This window comes from Anguilla rostrata, chromosome 11, assembly GCF_018555375.3.
Source record: "Anguilla rostrata isolate EN2019 chromosome 11, ASM1855537v3, whole genome shotgun sequence".
Taxonomy (NCBI): Eukaryota; Metazoa; Chordata; class Actinopteri; order Anguilliformes; family Anguillidae; genus Anguilla; species Anguilla rostrata.
In genome coordinates, this window is record NC_057943.1 from 5,791,431 (window position 1) to 5,810,784 (window position 19,354).

The window sequence follows — 19,354 nt, forward strand, 5'->3', positions numbered from 1 at the left end:
CCAACTACGCGTTCGTTCATATTCTTGCTGCTACTACACAGCCTTTGTGCCATTGGGGGATGTCCGTGCAGAGACCATTTAATCTCATTTGGGTTTAATTGTGGAGCGGGGGTTTAAGGCAGTTCTCTCAGCTGTGGTGGGGTGGGTCGCTGTGTCCCTGACTCTCCTCAACAGGGAGGAGCTCTGGGAGGAGGAGAAGGAGGAGGCAGCTGCAGTCTGAACTCGTCTGACTCTTCACCCTCTCCGCCTGCGTGTACTTCCATGTGTATGTCTCTCTCTCTCTCTCCCTCGCTCCCAAAGCATTAGCATAACTCACAGATTCCATGTCCAGTTGATTAAACAACACATTCTAGGATATGGATGGTGGAACTCTAGCCATTATTTACCTCGGTACAATGAAGCTTGGCTCAGAGCAAATCACTGGTGTCCATATTACGAATCTGTTAATAGGGTGACAGTGTACTATAATGGTTAAGGAACTGGGTGTGTAACCTTGATTCCAAAGTAGGACACTGCCGTTATACCCTCTGGCAAGATACTGGCTTCAGCATATATCCAGCTGTGTAAATCAACTTTATGTAAGAATGTTAAAAAAGGTGGTTTAAATCTATCTTGTGTATCACTCTGGATGAGAGTGTCTGCTATATGCCTGCATTGTAATGTAGGGAAGAGACAAATTGCACACAAAATCAGACCATTGCAGACTTTTCCATTATATTCTTTCATTTCCCTCTGGAATCTATACAATCTGCCAACACATTTTATTATATTTCCTCTTTTATGTTAAGTCCAAATCCTATTAGCAGATGCCTCTGTCTGACCACTGTTTAAAGTCAGACAATCTGTCACTTTTTCACATTGCAACTTTGGAGTGAATTATCAGTACAATCAGAAAAAAACAATCTGATAGAATGAAGCCCAGTCCATCTAATGCAGTAATTAATGTTGCTCATCTTGTGTCTTCTTCCATTTCTTTTGGATTGCTGCCATTTAGCAGTTGTTGTTATCCAGAGGGACTTACACACACCTTTTTTTGCATTTATACATTGCATCCATTTGTACAGCTGGATATTTACAGAAGCATTTCAGGTTAGGTACCTTGCTCAAGGGATACAATGGCATTGTCCTACCTGGGAATCAAACCTGTAACCTTCAGGTTCCAGTTCCCTGACCCTTATACTGCACTCCCCTGCTCTTTATTATGTTTTTACCACAGTCTCTCCACACCTCTCTCTATCACCCCATTCTCTTTAAGTCACAACCTGAGCCTCGCCCTACAGAAAGCCTTTTGCATCTGCCTGCATATAACGCAGAGAAAGAAAGGGGCTTCGCCAACCGATATCATTTCTCTTTTCTTTTCTTTTTTTGGAAAAATATTGCCAAAAACCGCTGACAAGGGCGTCGGTAGCGCCAACGATTCGACGCACGTTGCTAGGTGAGCCTGTGCCGCTGAGGATTATGGGAACGGGCAGGATGCGTCACGGAGGAGAGCGAGCGAGAGTAAATGGATAACCAGCCGCGGCAGGTTGTTATCAGCGTAGCGTTGACTGACTACACGGCACTGTAAAGACGGGGGGGGGGGGGGTGACGGCGGAGAAAACCTGCCTGCAGTTACTGTGATAAAGTAGTTCATTAACTAGGGATCATAAGACGGGAGCAGAGAAGAAAGACTGAGACCAGACAGACAGGCAGACAGACAGACAAACAGACAGACAGACAAGCAATCAACCCAAGAGACAGTCAAAGGCAGCGAGAAAGGTTATTTCGCCATGAAAAGAAGTTTGGCAAAACAAAAAAAAAGGAAGAAAGCACACACCAGACATGAAAGGGCTTCAGCTGGGCTCCTGCTAGGGCTGCCTAGCCCTGTTCCTGGAGATCTACCTCCCCGCTGGATTTTCATTTCAAACCCTAAATCGGGTACACCAGATTATACTAATTAGCATTTTAACAAGCTATCTAGCTGTTGAATGAGGTGTGGCTTTGTTAGGGTTGGAGTGAAAACCTACAGGACGGTAGATCTCCTGGAACAGGGCTGGGCAGTGCTGGGCTTGAGACATGGGTCGGAAGAAAAATAGACTAGAATCAATACCAGTCAACAGGTTTTTTTATTTATTTTTTACTTCCCTTAGAACTCTGAAGGACCACATCATAAATATATCTGTTGAAATTTGAAATGCTGCTCATAGTCGGCTGTTGCCTTTGTACGGTTGCTGTTGAACATATTGTTTCTCTGTAATCCCAGTGATCATTTCTGAGGTGAAAAGTTGCTGAGAAGTCAGTGAAACGTTTAGGTGAAAACTCAGCTCCACTTGCTTGGAAAGTGCAAGTTTTATAGCTGACTAGGACATAGCCAGGCTATTTCCAGTTAAAACCTGAGCTACATTGGAGTTAACCTGGTCCGTTTATGTCAAAATGTCTCTCAACCTAAATTTTCACCCCTCTAAATGCTTAGATTCTGGCTTTTGCACGCTGGGATGGTCTGAGTAGGTTGGCCTCCATTCTTCTTTAAAATATTCAGTTACCCTTTAGATATTTATATGGAGGGGGAACAGAGAGTTACTAGGATGGAGAAATTGAATTTTCTAGCGTAAAAATAACGGATTGTAAAAATAGTCACACACACCATTGCATGTACACTCACACGACAATGTTCCTAAGCAACATGCCCCCTGGTTACCAGCACGACTACCTAACCACTCCAGAAAAGCAGCCATCTTAATTGAGAAATTTATGGCGACAGTGTGGCACAGCGGCCACAGATTTCCATTTAAATGGTAAGGTCACATGTGCAGTTCCTCGATAGAGCACTGCACCTCTGTCATACCATTGGGCGAGACTCCTTGGCTTTGGACAAGACCCATATGTATCTGATTGTATAAATAGATTACATCAACAACAAAAAAAGGAAGTCATGAAAATGGCCTTTTAAAAGTTAATCTTCTCAGCAATAATGATACAAAGCAATAATATTTATCATAAATATGAAGGGAATCATTCCTATCATTGGCCAGTAGGTGTCAGTATAGCCATGTGTCAGTTTCGCTACTTGATGTTATACATCAGAATAAGTGGCCGGAGCCGGATCCTCACTCTCTCCAATTTCTGTCTTACCTCCGGGAGCAGATCAGAGAACTGATCAACGCTGCCGAACTGCGCATTGAATTATCTAAATTTTTCCTTCATTCGTCTCTCCCTCCGTCTGCTCCTTCTACTTGTGTCATTTCTCTCTCTCTCTCTCTCTCTCTCTCTCTCTCTCTCTCTGGCAATGTAAAAAAGAGACAGATTTTAAGAGGAAGAATAAGTTGTGAAGAGACGGTTAAGCTCCCTTATCTCACGAGCCCAGACGACTGGCGGATAGAGGAAATGACATTGATGGGCAAAGGGGGAAAAAAGAGAGGGAGAAGAGTCGACATACGCAATAAAGAAAGAACTGTTTCCCCTCTTTGCCTTCTCCATCCATTATTTCACACATCTCTTTTCTCCCTTGTCTCCTCCTCTCCGTCACCGTGAGTTACGATACTTATTTTAATCATAATTTAAAATCTATATTAGGTAATACTTCTCTATAGAATGCTGACGCACGCACCCGAACGCTTGCACGCAGGGACAGTATTTTTTGAAGTTCGTTTCCGTTGTACTGCAGCTGGGAGTTTTTCCAGCGAACCCAGGCCCCACTACAGTAATAGGTTCCTCGTCCAAGCTCGGTGTTTACAGTCCGATGTGGCTCTGAACCCGTATGATTGATGTGACAATGGACAGAGCACTGATTAAATTTTCAAACGCTCCCCAACACCTGTTCCACGCGCTCCTCATCTATTTACTGCACAGGCAACGAACACACCCCCCCACCCACACACACACACACACACACATCCCGCGGGTAGGATAAATGAGTGCGCCTCCGCAAATTTATCGCCATGTATTTTGATGTCTCTTTATTGATGTGCCTTTTCTGTGATGGTTAAAAGTTTGCCCTGCAAGATTTTTTTTATGTCGGTGATTGCGCGGGGAGAAACGAGAAACGATTGAGAAAGCGAAGTGATGTATTAAAACGGCAAGGACCGTAATTCAACTTTAGCGAGCCATGGCGTAAAAGTGAACTGGAGAGAGAGAGAGAGAGAGAGAGAGAGAGAGGTGGAAAGGGGTTGCAATGAATATCATATATAAAAAGTAATGAATAATAACATGAAGAAATATAATTAAAGTCATTGAACCAAACTTGGTTATTTCATTTTCCTCCTATCTCCTCCTATATTTAAAGCGTTTTTTTTTTAGTTTTTTTTTTAAGTAAAAAATAAAAAATAGGCTGAAAATCTCCCCCTCCCCTCGACCTCTATTTGCAATTTTTCTGTCGCCTCTACATCTCCAATCCCCTGATGTACTCTCAACTTTCCGGTGTATGGAGAGTACACTGGAATATGAAAAGCGCTCAATATTTCAGTGTGATTGCGCGACTGGATAATGAGATAGCCCAGGAAGGATAGCCCGTCAAGAATTCGCCCTCCGAGGTGTCGCGTGAATCCGAAGTCGCGAAGTCACAGAACATTCCGCATCCTTGAACACTCGAGCGCGCGCTCCGCACTATGTGGTCACTGTAACCATCCGACACTTCGGGCGTTATCATCACCACGTCGAGGAGCTTTTAAATCAACCTGCTATTGCGCAGCTCGGGAACTGCACCGCATCAGGAGAAGCCTATTTCGCAATATAACGAATAAAAAAATACCCTGGGACAGCACGGGAAGGTAAGCATGCTTTAGTCAAGACTTCTTGAGTGTTATGGATTTTACAATAACCTGAACGGACATAATCTTTTTCATGGACTATATAAATACTGTTCTACCATTATTATTATTATTATTATTATTATTATTATTATTATTATTATTATGAGCAGCACTAGTAGCCGTTGTTGTAGTGGTATTAGTATATAGGTTAATGACATAAGTGATACATCAACATTCAATTAACTCCGCTTCAGCGTGTTGACAACAGCACGGTTTATAAGTTTGTATAAGCTAGCCTGCGGTTGTGTAGGCAATACCATAAAATGCGAAAGACCAGTATGTGGAATTGATCCATATGCCTGTAAATTTCTGGACAAACGGGGAAAAATTATCTTTTTTCTGGTTTGTGTTATTATTGGCATTATTAGGCGAGCAAAGGCAACGGAGCGTAACTTTTTGAACTCGAAATGCTGGCAAATCTGACGAAATGGAATGTAGGCTACTTAGTTGATCACTGTTTGAGAGCAAGACAAAAAAAATTATGATGAAAAATAATATGCCACTGTGATTTGACAGATTCAATTACTGTTTTGCTGTCGCCAGACAACGGAGGTGTAGCCTACACCGACCGCGACAGCAAACGGTTTATTCAGTTTATTCGTTCAGTGAATGACGAGTGTAACGAGTACTCCGCCTGAGTTGTTTTCTTCAGTTCATGCAAAAAAAGACAATATTCGTACTCCCTCATTCATTTTTTTCTTTACCTCATAGCTACATAGTTGTCATTGCAGTATTTGCGTTATGAAAGTTATTTTTGTATACCAAAAGGTACCATTAGGTTTATGACCGTGTTAGCCTACTTACATTTGTGTCACAGAAGCATACAGTAGTGTTGACTGTTCTAATCACTTAAAACCCCATATTTCTACCATTTGCACAACAGTTCTGGCTCTCAGACTGGCTTTGAAGACGTCACTGTACTTGTATGCACGTGCATGTTGACAGGTGAGAGAGGAGCGATCAGTGGATACCAGAGACAAATGCAATTGCATAGACAGCGTGCCAGGCCTGATTGAGATATTTATAGTTTACAGAGACCACAAAACAAGTGGAGGATGCATGACATATATAGCCCGATGAGTCCTTTTCTTATAGTTCCCTCCAATCTTTTCTGACCGATAAATTAGGTAACAGCTTTCCATCATTCAGCAGGACAGAGAGAGAGCTGAGGACAGGCAGAGAGAGAGAGAGGAGGGGGGATAGAGAGAGAAAGAGAGAGAGAGAGCTGAGGACAGACAGAAAGAGAGAGAGAGAGAGAGAGAGAGGGACTGAGGGACACTGAGGGACAGTGAGTGACCACCCACCCCATATAAACATTGTACATATTTATTGATGTACTTCTGTTGCTGTCAATGCTGTTATTGTTATATATTGTTACATTTATCATTATTATTTTATTATTATTATTATTTTACATATTACATATGTATGCTTTGGCAATAATTACATTTGTATTTCATGCCAAAAAAGCAACTTAAATTGAAAATTGAATTGAGAGAGACAGAGAGAGAGAGAGAGTGAGTCAGAGAGAGAGAGAGAGGGGGAGAAAGAGAGAGAGAGAGAGAGAGAGAGAGAGTGAGTCAGAGAGAGAGAGAGAGGGGGAGAAAGAGAGAAAGAGAAAGAGAGAGAGAGAGGGACCAGAAAGGGCCACGCCAGTGCTTGACCGCTGTGATGTGTTCTGTTGTCTGTGCAAGCTGTGAGTCCTGGGGGGACCAGCCAATGGGGACGCGCGCCTGGGTTGGACAGATAATAAACATCGCCATCCCCCATCTCCCCGGCCTGATATAAAGGGCTGAGTACACACGGCGTTTACAAAGGAATCCTTTGGAAACATAACTGCTCCAAATCCCTCCTTATTTTCTTCCAAGTGCTCTTTCATTCCAGACATTCGCAGGAGGGCTGCTTATTTTTTTTTTTTTTTGAGCACTTATTATTTTTGTTGTGTTTCGCTTGTTTTTTTTGTTTGTTGTTTTTTTGATTGCGCATTTTCTGTTGCTCTGAACAGCTGCAGGACGGAATAAAGAGGCCATTGGTCCAGCAGTTACCGTCTGCTGTCTCCCACTCCCCAGTCGGCATGGCGGTGGTACCCAGCCCCATGCCACATTCACCACTTACATTTGCTGAAAATTAATTAGCTTTCGTGGCACAAAACAAAACACTCATCATCATCTGTCTGTTTAAAAAAATAATAATAATCAGCAATGTGGGTATTAATTTGAAAGATCCTCAATGTTTACAAAGACATGTAAATAAGGTATGTTAAAGTGGAAGAGAAAACATATGAAATAAATACAGCAACGGTCCCCCCTGTTCAAGGTGTGATTTGCCTTATAATTAGTTATAAGCTCTTAATTAATAGCACTGATGTGCTCCAGTTTTTTAAGTTGAAAGTTACTCTGGATGCTGGCTTACATGTTAAGCTGTGTACAGTGAGCTCCATAATGTTTGGGAAAAGGACATATTTTTTCTTGATTTAATTATATACTCAACAAAGCTACATCTGTGATGTGGTTAAAGGGGATTTTTTATTCATTTTGGTTTCACCGTGTAGAAATTACAGCACTTTTCGTACATAGTCCCCCCATTTCAGGTTATCATAATATTTGGTGCAAGTGATTTCACAGGTGTTTCTGATTAGTTCGGTGTTCAATTACTTACTTTCTTAGTGCAGGCGTAAGAGAGCTTTCAGTGTTTATTCTTCATTCTAGACTTTTGATTGCCTCTGCAGTCTGATATTGGTGTTTCTCAACATGAGGACCAGAGTTGTGCTAATGAAAGCCAAAGAAGCCATTATGAGGCTGAGAAATAAGAGAAATACAGTCAGAGACATAAGTGAAGCCGTAGGCGTACCAAAATAAACTGTTTGGAACATCATTAAGAAGAAAGAGAGCACTATAGTGAACTCAGAAATTGCAAACGGCCTTGTAGGCAAAGAAGACCTCTACAACTGATTGCCGAATAATTTTCACCATAATGAAGAAAACCCACACACACCTGTCCGATAGATCAGAAACAGTCTTCATGGGGACAGGCGTGGATTTGTCAGTGACTACTGTCTGCAGAAGACTTCACAAACAGAACTACAGAGGCTACACTGCAAGATGCAAACCACTGGCTACAAAAAAGGATGGCCAGGTTACAGTTTGCTAAGAAGTGTCTAGAAGAGTCTGCGGAGTTTTGGAAAAAGGTCTTATGGACAGATGAGACCAAGATTCACTCGTATCAGAGTGATGGCAAGAGAAAAGTGTGAAGGCTGAAAGGAACTGCCCAAATTGCAAAGCATAACCCCCCCCCCGCCCCCAATCTGTGAAACATGCTGGTGGGGGTATTTGGTATTTGGGCAGGTTGTCACAGATACTGGCTCACTTGTCTTAATGTAACAGCAGATTCATTCTGAATTATACAGAAGCATCTTACCTGCTCACAGTTCAAGCCAATGCCTCTAAACCCATTGGACATCACCTCATCCTACAGCAAGACAATGATCCCAAACATACTGCGAAGCAACAAAGCAGATTTTCCAAATCTAACACCTGGAAATTTCTTAACAGCCTCATCATGTTTGAATCATGTTGTGGTTTAAAGTTAAAAAATGTGTCTCTCTCTTTCTCTTTCTCTCTCTCTCTCTCTCTCTCTCTCTCTGTCTCCCCCCCCCCCCCCCCCCCATGCAGGATGTGTGGCATAGACGTGGACCTGGAGGACGGAGGAGGAGGAGAAGACGGCAAGGAGCAGGAGGAGGGGTGCGGAGGAACGGGGGAACGCGTCCAGATGCTGCCCCCTCCCCCGGCGCACAGCGACGCGGCGGGGGTCTGGGGAGGGCGGCGGGGGCGGGGCGGCTGCGTGGCCTGGGGGGCGGGGCTGGCGCTGTGGAACCTCGCGGTCGCCACGGCGTGCGCCCTGCTCGTGGCCGCCGTGTTCGCCCTGGTCCTGCTGCCCACCATCGCGCTGCTCTACGTCGGCTTCCTCTGCCACTCGCGGGTGAGAGGGCGCCCAGGGGCGATCGTCAAAAAAACCTGCCCCTGCCAACGACCAAAAAATACGGCCCGTTGGGTCAGCTGCAGTGCGCTGAGCTGGGAGTTTGAAACCTTTGGTCTAAACGGCCTGGGGCGGCAGTGTAGCACAGTGCGTAAGGAAACTGGGCTTGTAACCGAAAGGTCGTAGGTTCGATTCCTGGAAAAGAACGCTGCCGTTGTGCCCTTGAGCCAAGGTACTTGAGCCAAGGTACTTGCTTCAGTATATATCCAGCTGTATCAATGGATACAATGTAAAATGCTGTGTAAGTCGTAAAGACCACACAACCGCATTACAACCGGCTACAACAGCTAATCCTCATTTCACAGTTTTGAATGGCCATGCCTGTTGTTAATGCAGTTTTGTATACTAGGAGTCTTAACGTGAGGTTGAAACTCCGGCTAAGCATGCTGCAATTGACCCATTGTGTTTTGCAGTTGCTTTTGTGTGTAGCACACTGTGTCTATGTGTTCGTGTCAATGCATGCCAATGTCCCAGGGGGAAGAGTATAATTGGTTGAGAATGAAAGCAGCAACATAGTCAGGGACAAGATACAACAATGCAAGCAATGCAGCATCACACATAGAAGCCAAAGAGCACCCTTAGGAGAGACTGTGGGTGGCACACATACACACACACACACACACACACACGCATGCACGCACACACACACACACACACACATGCATACACACACACGCGCATACACACACACACATGCACGCACACACACACACAAACACACACACACACATGCATACACACACACGCGCATACGCACACAGACACACACACACACACACTCACTCACACATGCACACACACACACACACACACACACACACACACACACACACACACACACACACACACACATCACGCACACACACACACACACACACACACACACACACACACACACACGCATACACACACAGCACACACACACACACACACACACATCACACACACACACACACACACACACTCACACTCACACACACATCGCATACACACACACTCACACACACACGCACACACACACACTCACTCACACACACACACACACACACACACACACACTCTGTCTCCCTCCTCTCGTAGTCTAGTGTTAACCCTCTCCGTCTCTTTCCTGACAGGTTCTTCACTCTCCCTCCCCCATCTGTCGCTACCTTGATGACAACAGTTGCTCCGCCCTCATCATCCTCGGCTTTGTGATGATGTCGCCGCTCGTCGTGGTCGCCGCGGCCACCTTCTGCGGTCTGGCGCACAGACTCCGCCTCTTCCAGCTGTTTCAGCCAATGGCACGCGCTCGGCACCGTGGAGGAGGATTGGTTTGGGCCTGGGACGAGGAAGTTCGAGCTTGGGTCTGAGCACCCCCTCCGACGCTGGGGGGGCCACGCCTGCTCCTGTGGGTGGGGTGGGAGGCCCTGGGGGGGGCGGGGGCAGGGGGCAAAGTCTTCAGCTACATGTTCGATTTATTTCAACTGTACCTACAGTGTTTTAGTGGCCTAATGTGTGTGAGTAATGTTTGTAAAATTACTCTCAATTGTAAAAAAAAAAATGTACTGTGACTACAGTATTTGTCCTACATGGCAGCAAATCAAAAAAAAAAAAAAAAAAGAAAAACAAAAATTGTGGATCCACAGAATTTCCACCAGCGTGAGTGATCAGATGGAATGTTACTTTCATCAGTCACAGCTGACATAGCTAGTGAAAATGAGTAGTGCTTTTATCTCCGTGAAGCAGACGGTTGAATAGGCTGAGAGCACCTAGCTGCCAGCTGGAGCACCATTTGACCTGGTCCTGGTTATTTAGGTCCTGCGGTGTTGTGGTATAGGATTGTTATTCTCTGGGTTAAAAGTGGGCTTCCTGAAGTCCTTCTACATGTTTCCTCTGACACACACACACGCACACCCACACACACAGCATCCACTTACATACATACATTTACAGTTATGCATGAGCACACACACACACACACACACACATGCACAAAAACATGCATGCTCTCTCTCTCACACACACACACACAGATGCGCACACACTCATTTTTCCAATCTATTTTCACGAGATATCTCCCTCTGTGTAATATAAAAAGATACATATAGTATGCATAAGGTATGAATATTTATAAATTTGTGTATTTATTTAATATTTATTTAGTGGCTGTAAACAGTTTTTTTTCATTCAATTGAATGTGATTAAAAATACATTATTGATGCCACCCTGGGGTTGAGGCTCAAGCACTTGGTTGCCGCACACACACACACACACGTGTGTATGTGTCCTGGATCGATAATCGCTCATTAACACTTGTTGATTCTCATTTGGTGAATCGATGCCACGTGCTGATATTTGTGTCATTGTGTGTCCCGCGTTTTTGTCCGTTGCGATGTGTACTGCACACGTGGCTGAAAATCTGTGTACGTTTTAAGCACGTTTGAGCGTTCGAACAAGATGTGCCCCAAACCCAAAGGCAAAAGTACCCCTTACTTTGAGTCTTGGATCCTTTCCAATGGATGCGTTACCACGGCAACGCGCTAAAGAGGGTTTGTCATGGCAACAGAATGAAAAGGAGAAGATAGAAGAAAAAAAAAACAGAATGTTAAGAGTTACAACGCTAATAACGACCTACAATTGATCTAAGGATGGGGAGGGTCCAAGAAGGCGGGGGGGGGGGGGGGGGGCAATGCTCTATAGAGGCTGCATGCAGTCACGCAGTTAGACTGGGTCGCCCTCAATACGAGAGCAAATTATCCAAAAGCTAATTTCACACATAATCACGCTATATGTTGGACAAGCAGAAGATAGATAAGGCAAGGCAGTAAGTTTGTAAATCTTTTAAGTCGTAGGCTTGATGCAGTTGATGGTCTATGCAACCGAACATTACTTTATTGGTTTGACTTTGCTTTTAAGTTCATCCTTTCCTTTACTTAAAATGGGGGGGGGGGGCAGGGGGGACACACGCAAAGCAAAAGCAGCCGTGTCTGTAAAATGGTGAAGCATATACGCATGTGATTACCATGGAATAAAAGCTGATTGCCTGTACGTTTGTCTCATATTCATCTTTTGATCTCAAATCCAAATGCCCTAAGTACATAGCAAAAATAACAAATTTCACATTTTATCATTCCCAATTTTTTATGAAGGACACTCTTTTTGTCTCCCTGCCCATATTTATGAAATTCAGCAGTTGCTGAAACACAGAAATACTTGAATTCAAGTAAAGATTTAATTCCATTATGTTTTTCAGAGAGCTACTGTCACAAAGATGTTTTACAGAAAAACAAGAATATCTGAAAAAAAAACAGGCCTGAGCCCAACAAAGAAACAAATAAGATCTGAGAAAAAAAAAGAAACTGGTGGGAAGAAATCTTGGGAGGAACCAGGCGTAGAGAGAATACCCATCTTCCATTGGCTAGCCTTGTGTCAGCAAATGCGCCTGCGCACGCACACACACACACACACAATTACACATTCACACATACATACACACACACACACACACACACACACACAAATACACATTCACACATGCACACACACACAAACACACATTCACACGTACACACACACACATGCGCACACATACACACACAAATACACATTCACACGTACACACACACACACACTCATGCGCACACATACACACACACAAATACACACGCACCTATGCACACACACACACACACGCACACACATACACACACACACAAATACACATTCACGGACGCACACACACAGGCACACACACGCAAATACACATTCCCACATGCACACACACGCACACGCACACACACACACAGGTTATTAAAATAAGATGTGCAGTGCGGCACGATGTGATGGAGCTCCCCAGCATGCAACCTGTCAGAAACAGGAAGTGCTGGGGCTGCTGGTGACTCATCCAGTTAAGGCACTGCTCTAGCGCACGGATGTGCCTCACGATCCGGCGCTGAATCCAGACCAGATTGCACCAGGAGACACATCATGGCCGGTACCCTCAGAAGGTGACTTATTACTGGTGGTAGCATCGTCCTGGGTCAGGGAGGTTTAAAGTGACTTTTTGTCTTGCTACACACTAGCACCATCTGCTGGTCAGCCGTGTGCCTGCAGCCTGCTTGCTATACACAGTATGTCTTCCTCCAGCTCATGTCTGTGCACACTTGGCTTCCGGGCTACAATGTGAAAGAAGCAGCAGGTGACATCATCAAGCACTTTGGAGGAGAATGCAAGCTTCCACATCGGCTGTGGAGATTATTCCCTTAATCTGAAACGGATTAGGATGAGGGAGAGCACACTCGAGGTAATTCTTGTTTGACTGAGCTCGTATCGAAAGGCATAACCTGAAGGTGGTTGTAGCCATGAGCAAGGTACTTAACCTGCATTGCTTCGGTATAAATCCAGCTGTATAAATGGATGCAATGTAAATGCTATGTAGAAAGTTGTGTAAATTGCTCTGTATAAGAACGTCTGCTAAACGCCTGTAATGTAACAAGGACAAGAGCTGGTTAGCATAGTGGTCTGTAGAGCTCGATCTTCGTATTGTTCTGATTTGGTCGTCTGTAGAATCATTTTGATTGGTGGTCTAAATATAACTCGTATCGGGGCATCCTGTACGGCACTAGAACTGATCCTTCACGGAAGGATAAATGCAATATGGCAATATCACCAGCAAATTACAAATTTGCTGTAGACAGATTGTGAATTTGTCTGGTCACATTTTAAAATGAATGAACTTCTCGTAGTAATTTTGAAGTTTCAGTTATAATAGCTTTTTTTATTGCTTTTAGCCTTCATCTTTTTATTCTTTTCTTCCTTTATGTCCTCGTTCCTTTCCTTTTTTTCTCTCTCATTTTATGTAATTGTTGTGTTTTTATGTTTTTAACTGCAATTTTGTTGTCGTTTATGCCTGCGTGAAGCACTTTGAATTGCCACTGTGTTTGAAAGGTGCTATATAAATAAACTTACCTCGCCATGCATTACAGCTTGAGAGCGGCTATAAACCCTGGGTTTTCAATAGAAGGTTTCGTGGACCCCTGGGGGGGTTTTGAAGGTACTTTTGGGGGTCTCTGGCCAGGACTTGATTTGCAATGACTCTATATAGATTTGGGAAAATATTTCAAAATACAAACGCTTTTTTTTTCCATTGAAACCTTTATGACCTATGATGGTCCCCTAGATGCCTTTGAGCCTGGGAGGGGTCCCTGGATTAAAAAAATAATTGTACGATTCGCCAGTCCAAATTGAGGTGATACGTGGCGGGGGCGTTGGGGAGGGGCGGTGGGGGGGGGGGGGGGAAGAGTGGGAAGCAACGGGGGTGGGTGGAGCAAGTGTGGACGTGCTTTAAACAGCTATGAGAGGGCTCTCCTGTGGCTATCCTAGCTAAAGTACCTCTCCTCAGTGTCGGGATGTTACCCATGTGTGGAGCCGAATCCAAAAAAAAGTGTCCAAAAAAAGCAGTAGCTGACAGTTTGCGTTCAAAAGGGATAATCCATAATCATCTCCCAAACTGACAGAAGGGGTACAAAGTGATTAAGGTGGGCATACAACTGTGATTTTCCCTTTTTCACTTGGGAAATAAAACAAAAACACTGGTCAGAGTGGCCAGTAAAGTTATTGGGGGGTGGATCAGGCAGAACTCTGGGATACATGTCTTAGGCAGGCCACCCGGAGAGGCCGACTCTGTCCTGGACTGCTCTGACCAGCCACTCCGCAAGGAACTTGAGCTTCTTCCGTCTGCCCGTTGATTTAGGACGGCCCAACCGAAAACGAGGCCAGCCAGAGACTCTGGTTCCTGTGGCCGTAAACAAACTGAATCACTTGACATGATCACAAACTAATTATTCTTGACGCTGGCGCTTTTGTATATAACACTTGAAAATGTACGTTGGTAGGAATGATTCCATTCAGTCTTGATGATTTGTTTTAGCCTTTGGTATTTGTTTTTTGTGAGGTCTTTTATTAGAGGTTGTTTTATGTGTTGTTATGTTGCATTGTTATCCGTGCTGTAAATTTCTCAGGGACAATAAAGCTGAAAGTTGAAGTTGAAGAACATGAATATTACGTTCTTATGAGAAATCATAACAAGACCTGTCGGCTTCCTGAAAAGTCACTGTCAACGCGCACGGACTTGTGGGAAACCGTGGCTCACGTTCGAAGCAATTAAATGACAAGCTTCATTTAATTTAATTTCATTAAAAAGCTTCAAGCTAAAAAAATCACAGTACATTGACTGACAACTCCAAGTGTACTTACTGGTGTACAGTATTTTTTATATGAATTTAATGATATGGCTTAATTAACTGAGAGTATGCATGGTCATGTGAGGTAGCTAATTATATTTGTGAAATTGGCATCCGTGCATAGTTTTCTTTAATTGCCTTCAAAGATGTGAAACCAGTTTTCTGCCTTATAACTCATTTGATATGGGCTGCAGTGTAGCACAGAGGGTAAGGAACTGGGCTTGTAACCAAAAAGAAAGGTCAAAGGTTTGATTCCTGGATAGGACACTGTCGTTATACCCTTGAGCAAGGTACTTAACCAGAATTGCTTCAGTATATACCCAGCTGTATAAATGGATGCAATGTAAATGCTATGTAAAAAAAAAGTAGTGTAGGTTGCTCTGGATAAGAGCGTCTGCTAAATGCCTGTAATGTCATGTAATGATATGTTTAGTTAAGCTCTAGAGCCAGCAAACAATACTGTTGAAATTGATTAGGTTTTTTAAATCCAGTCTAGAGAAATCCCTCTCCTTATAAGGATTTCCACCGAGCGTAGCTCATGCCTGAGTGCATGTCTCTATATGGGTGCGTGACTATGCAAGTCTGCAGACTGCATGTGTGCACCTCCTGTCTGTCAGCTACCTCATCATTTCTTGCTCAGATGCTTTGCTGTAAGACCAGGGCTGCCCAACTCTGTTCCTGCAGGTCTACCGTCCAGTAGGTTTTCACCCCCAACCCTAACAAAGCTACACCTCATTCAACAGCAAGATCAGGGCTGCCCAACTCTGTTCCTGCAGGTCTATGGTCCTGCTGGTTTTCACTCCAACCCTACCGAAGCACACGTCATTCAACAACTAGAGCAGGGCTGCCCAACCCTGTTCCTGGAGATCTACCTTCCGACACATTTTTGTTATGTCCCTGCATGTACAGTCTCTGCTTGATTTAGATCATTGATTGCTCAAAGAATCCCCACAGCCTCGTTTCAATGGCCGAATCTGAATGCTGAGTGAAAATAATTAATATAAATGCCTTGCATCTGTTTGCTTCTACTGTAGAAAGGCACTGAGCAGATCCAGCTCTTCTGTCCGCTTGGGGCTGTCCAGCCCTGCTCCTGGAGATCTACTATCCTGCAGGTTATCATCTCAACTTTAATTTGGCACACCCGACTCTACTAATTAGCAGCTCAAGGAGATCTCTATCTGTTGAATGAGGAGTGCTTTGTTAGGGCTGGACGGTAGATCTCCAGGAGCAGGGTTTGGACAGCCCTGCTGTACACACAGTGACAGATTTACAGACAGGAGGCCCGGGGAAAAGAATGAGAGCGTAAATGGAGAGTAAATTGAGCGGAGAAAAGAAATGGAAGAGAAAGAAAAGGACGGGGAGCTAGGGAGAGAGACAGGTTGAAATAATTGACCTGCAGACAGAAGAGGAAGGTACATGGTTTGGGGGGGGGGGGGGGGGTCATGGGGGGGAAGTTTATTTATGGGCTCTGTACAAGGCATGTTTTAAGTTATGTTGCATGGGGATTGATTTGGCAAAATAATAAAGAATCCTCAACCTGAAGTCTGTCTGCTAGACGTCCTGTTTACTTCGCAGTGACTTCCTCGACTTTACCTCCTCCGAAGAACCAGCTCCACCCCCCCCAAACCTCCCCCCAGCTTTGTATATTTACCTAACCGTGAGCCTGTGGCGCATTAAGCCGGTTTTCCCCTCAATAAAGCACAGCTGCGCATTCGGAATGGCGGAAACCGCACGTGCGCGCTTCTGCGCCAATACAAGGACCACTCACTCAGAATTCTGTGGCACGCGCGCATACAGCCACGCACACACACACACACTCTACCGCAATTCAGGTCTTCATCGAGAAAATTAATTGAGAGCATATTGCGAGAACGCTCGGAGCGGAGAATGTCTCGAGGCAGGCAATTTCCCAGCGGCCCGAACGTCTCCCTGGGACACAACAGCACTGGCATATATCAGTACCTGCTTCTTCTTTTATTATTTTATTTTATGTTGGATTCACAGTGCTGGGGTAACTGTCATACCCATACATCACCCATTCACCCAGACAAAACCCCAGTTTTCCTTCGAAATGTTTTTAAATGGAGAGAGAGAGAGAGATAATAAAAAGCCAAGAGAAAGAGAGGAAGGGAGAGAGAGATAGACATAGAAAGAGAGAGAGAGATGGGGAGATGGCAGAGATGAAAATATATAACAATACACTCAGTCCTTCACTTTTGCTCCTCTGTGCCCCGCAACGTTTCGCTTTTCAGGGCACGTGGCCAGTGCTCCGTATCTGCTCTTGTGTGTCCCGTCCATTTGCTCACTGGGACAGCAGCCCATTTTCCGCTCGGAAATACGGACATTGTGCCTAAGGCCTGTTTACGCTCTCTCTCAGGCTCAGTCGTCTCCTCTCTCCTATCTCTCTCTCTTGTCTGCTGTTCCTCACCTTTGGATGTGAAAGGATTTAAAAAATGTCTACTTCGTTTTGCTTTTTGAATACTAAAGAATTTGTGATTCCGGGCAACTTGTGATTCCTGCGGACATTGTGGCACTAATGCGCTCATGTTCTCTCTCTCTCTCTCTCTCTCTCTCTTTGTCTGCCTGTTCCTCACCTTTTGGATGTGGAAAAGGATAAAAAAATGTATACTTCGTTTTGCTTTTTGAATACTAAAGAATTTGTGATTCCGGGCAACTTGTGATTCCTGCGGACATTGTGGCACTAATGCGCTCATGTTCTCTCTCTCTCTGTCTCATTCATCTCTATGTCTGCTGTTCTCATTTGGATGGAAATTTAAAAAATCATATTCTTAGCGTTTGAAACAGCAATTCAGACTAGTAAGAATTATAATCAAAGGGAAATGTGAACTAAGCAGCATCATGTTCTCTCTCTCTCTGTTCTCTCTCTTTGCTGTCATTCCTAGCTTTTGGATGGGAATGATAACAGCACAAATGATAGGAACATAATACTTATCTATTAAGTCTCTCTCTCTTTGTCTGTCTGTTCCTCACCTTTTGGATGTGGAAAAGAATAAGATGACTACTTATTTTTATTTATTTATTTATTTATTTTTTAAGACTAAGGACTTTGTGATTCCTAGCAACTCGTGATCCCTGCTCTTTCCTGTTCTTTTCCAGGATCTTAGGCTTTGTTGTTAGCATACACATGACTGAACTTCCCCTGTGTGTTCCACTCCCACTCGCTTCCCATGAATTCGTTCCACATTGAAATTTTCAAAAGGCTTTTAATCAGTGCCTTAATCGTGTACCTCCCTGCTCTGATGGTCCCTCACATTAAATTACAATTTGGCAGACGTTTCCTTCGAAAGCGACGCGCTTTCTGTCACCAGTAAAATTCTTTCTCTCCTGTGTTTCTTTTAAATTGTGCTCTTCCTTCCATCCCTCTTTTTTTCTTCATTTTTCTTAACCCCCTCCTCCACCTCTTTGTTGTGTATTTCGAGTTGTGTATTGTAAAAAAATTGCTTTAAATTATATTTACATGTGCCAGATTTAACAGATTATGCCATTTAAGATAAGAAATGGCTTTGGCCCTGGCTTTGGTTTGGTCGTACTACCACAATCAGCCAACAGAGGGAGACAAATATAGTCTGTTTGAGGGTTACATGGAGTGCGGTTATGTGCTGCTTTTCATAATCATCAACATGCACATAGGTTTTGGGGGAGACAGGGGGGGACATATCACCCCCAATATTTGCATATGAATTAGTTGCAAGACTAGCTGCTCTAGTACGCTCGTGAGACTTGACGTTTCAACTGTGCAACACTAGGAGGATCCAGCAGCATGTTTCCCCCAATGTTGAAATGAAAACTACACCTGTGTACACAGATGTGATTCATGTTAAAGAACTGCCCTCATCCATTCATCAATGAATGAATTAATTGCACACGTGTACAGTGACACACCTGCACACGTGCACGGACCCCACATGCAGACAAAACAGACAGAGAGGTGGAAGGACAGACAGAAAGTGATACAGGTTCAAGCTTGCAGTATAGTCTGTGGAATATTCCAGAATATTTCAGCATTATGTAGTAAGCGGTTTGGCCAGTAGCATCTGATTCAGCATAATTCAGCCACTGAGACAAGATATCCCACCTAATTTCACTGTCTTTCAGTGCTCACACTCGAGTTTCAGATTTTTTTGTCTTCCTGTGCTCTTCAGTATCTCCGTATCAAAAGATAAAAAAAATTCAATTTCTCCCTCGCAGGTTTTCTTTTTATCTCGATACAATAATACCCACACTTCTATACTCATACACTCATATATCCAAGTAATTTATCCCAAAGCTTATCAGGTGTGAGGAGCAGTA

The 19,354-nt window shown here is 44.0% G+C and overlaps 1 protein-coding gene across 1 annotated transcript; it reads left to right on the forward strand.

Moving 5' to 3' along the window:
* Positions 1–4,287: 4,287 nt before the first annotated feature.
* On the forward strand, positions 4,288–10,212 carry LOC135235312 (transmembrane protein 88B-like). The gene is made up of 3 exons (XM_064300664.1): positions 4,288–4,745; positions 8,459–8,765; positions 9,938–10,212. The coding sequence occupies exons 2-3, from the start codon at positions 8,460–8,462 to the stop codon at positions 10,169–10,171; spliced, it is 540 nt and encodes a 179-aa protein (XP_064156734.1). The 5' UTR covers positions 4,288–4,745; position 8,459; the 3' UTR covers positions 10,172–10,212.
* Positions 10,213–19,354: the final 9,142 nt, after the last annotated feature.

Bases quoted from the DNA above. Each gene is read 5' to 3' on its own strand.
- LOC135235312 (XM_064300664.1), top strand. From the start codon at position 8,460: ATGTGTGGCATAGACGTGGACCTGGAGGACGGAGGAGGAGGAGAAGAC. The intron at 8,766-9,937 runs GTGAGAGGGCGC...CTTTCCTGACAG, and splicing joins GCTTCCTCTGCCACTCGCGG to GTTCTTCACTCTCCCTCCCC.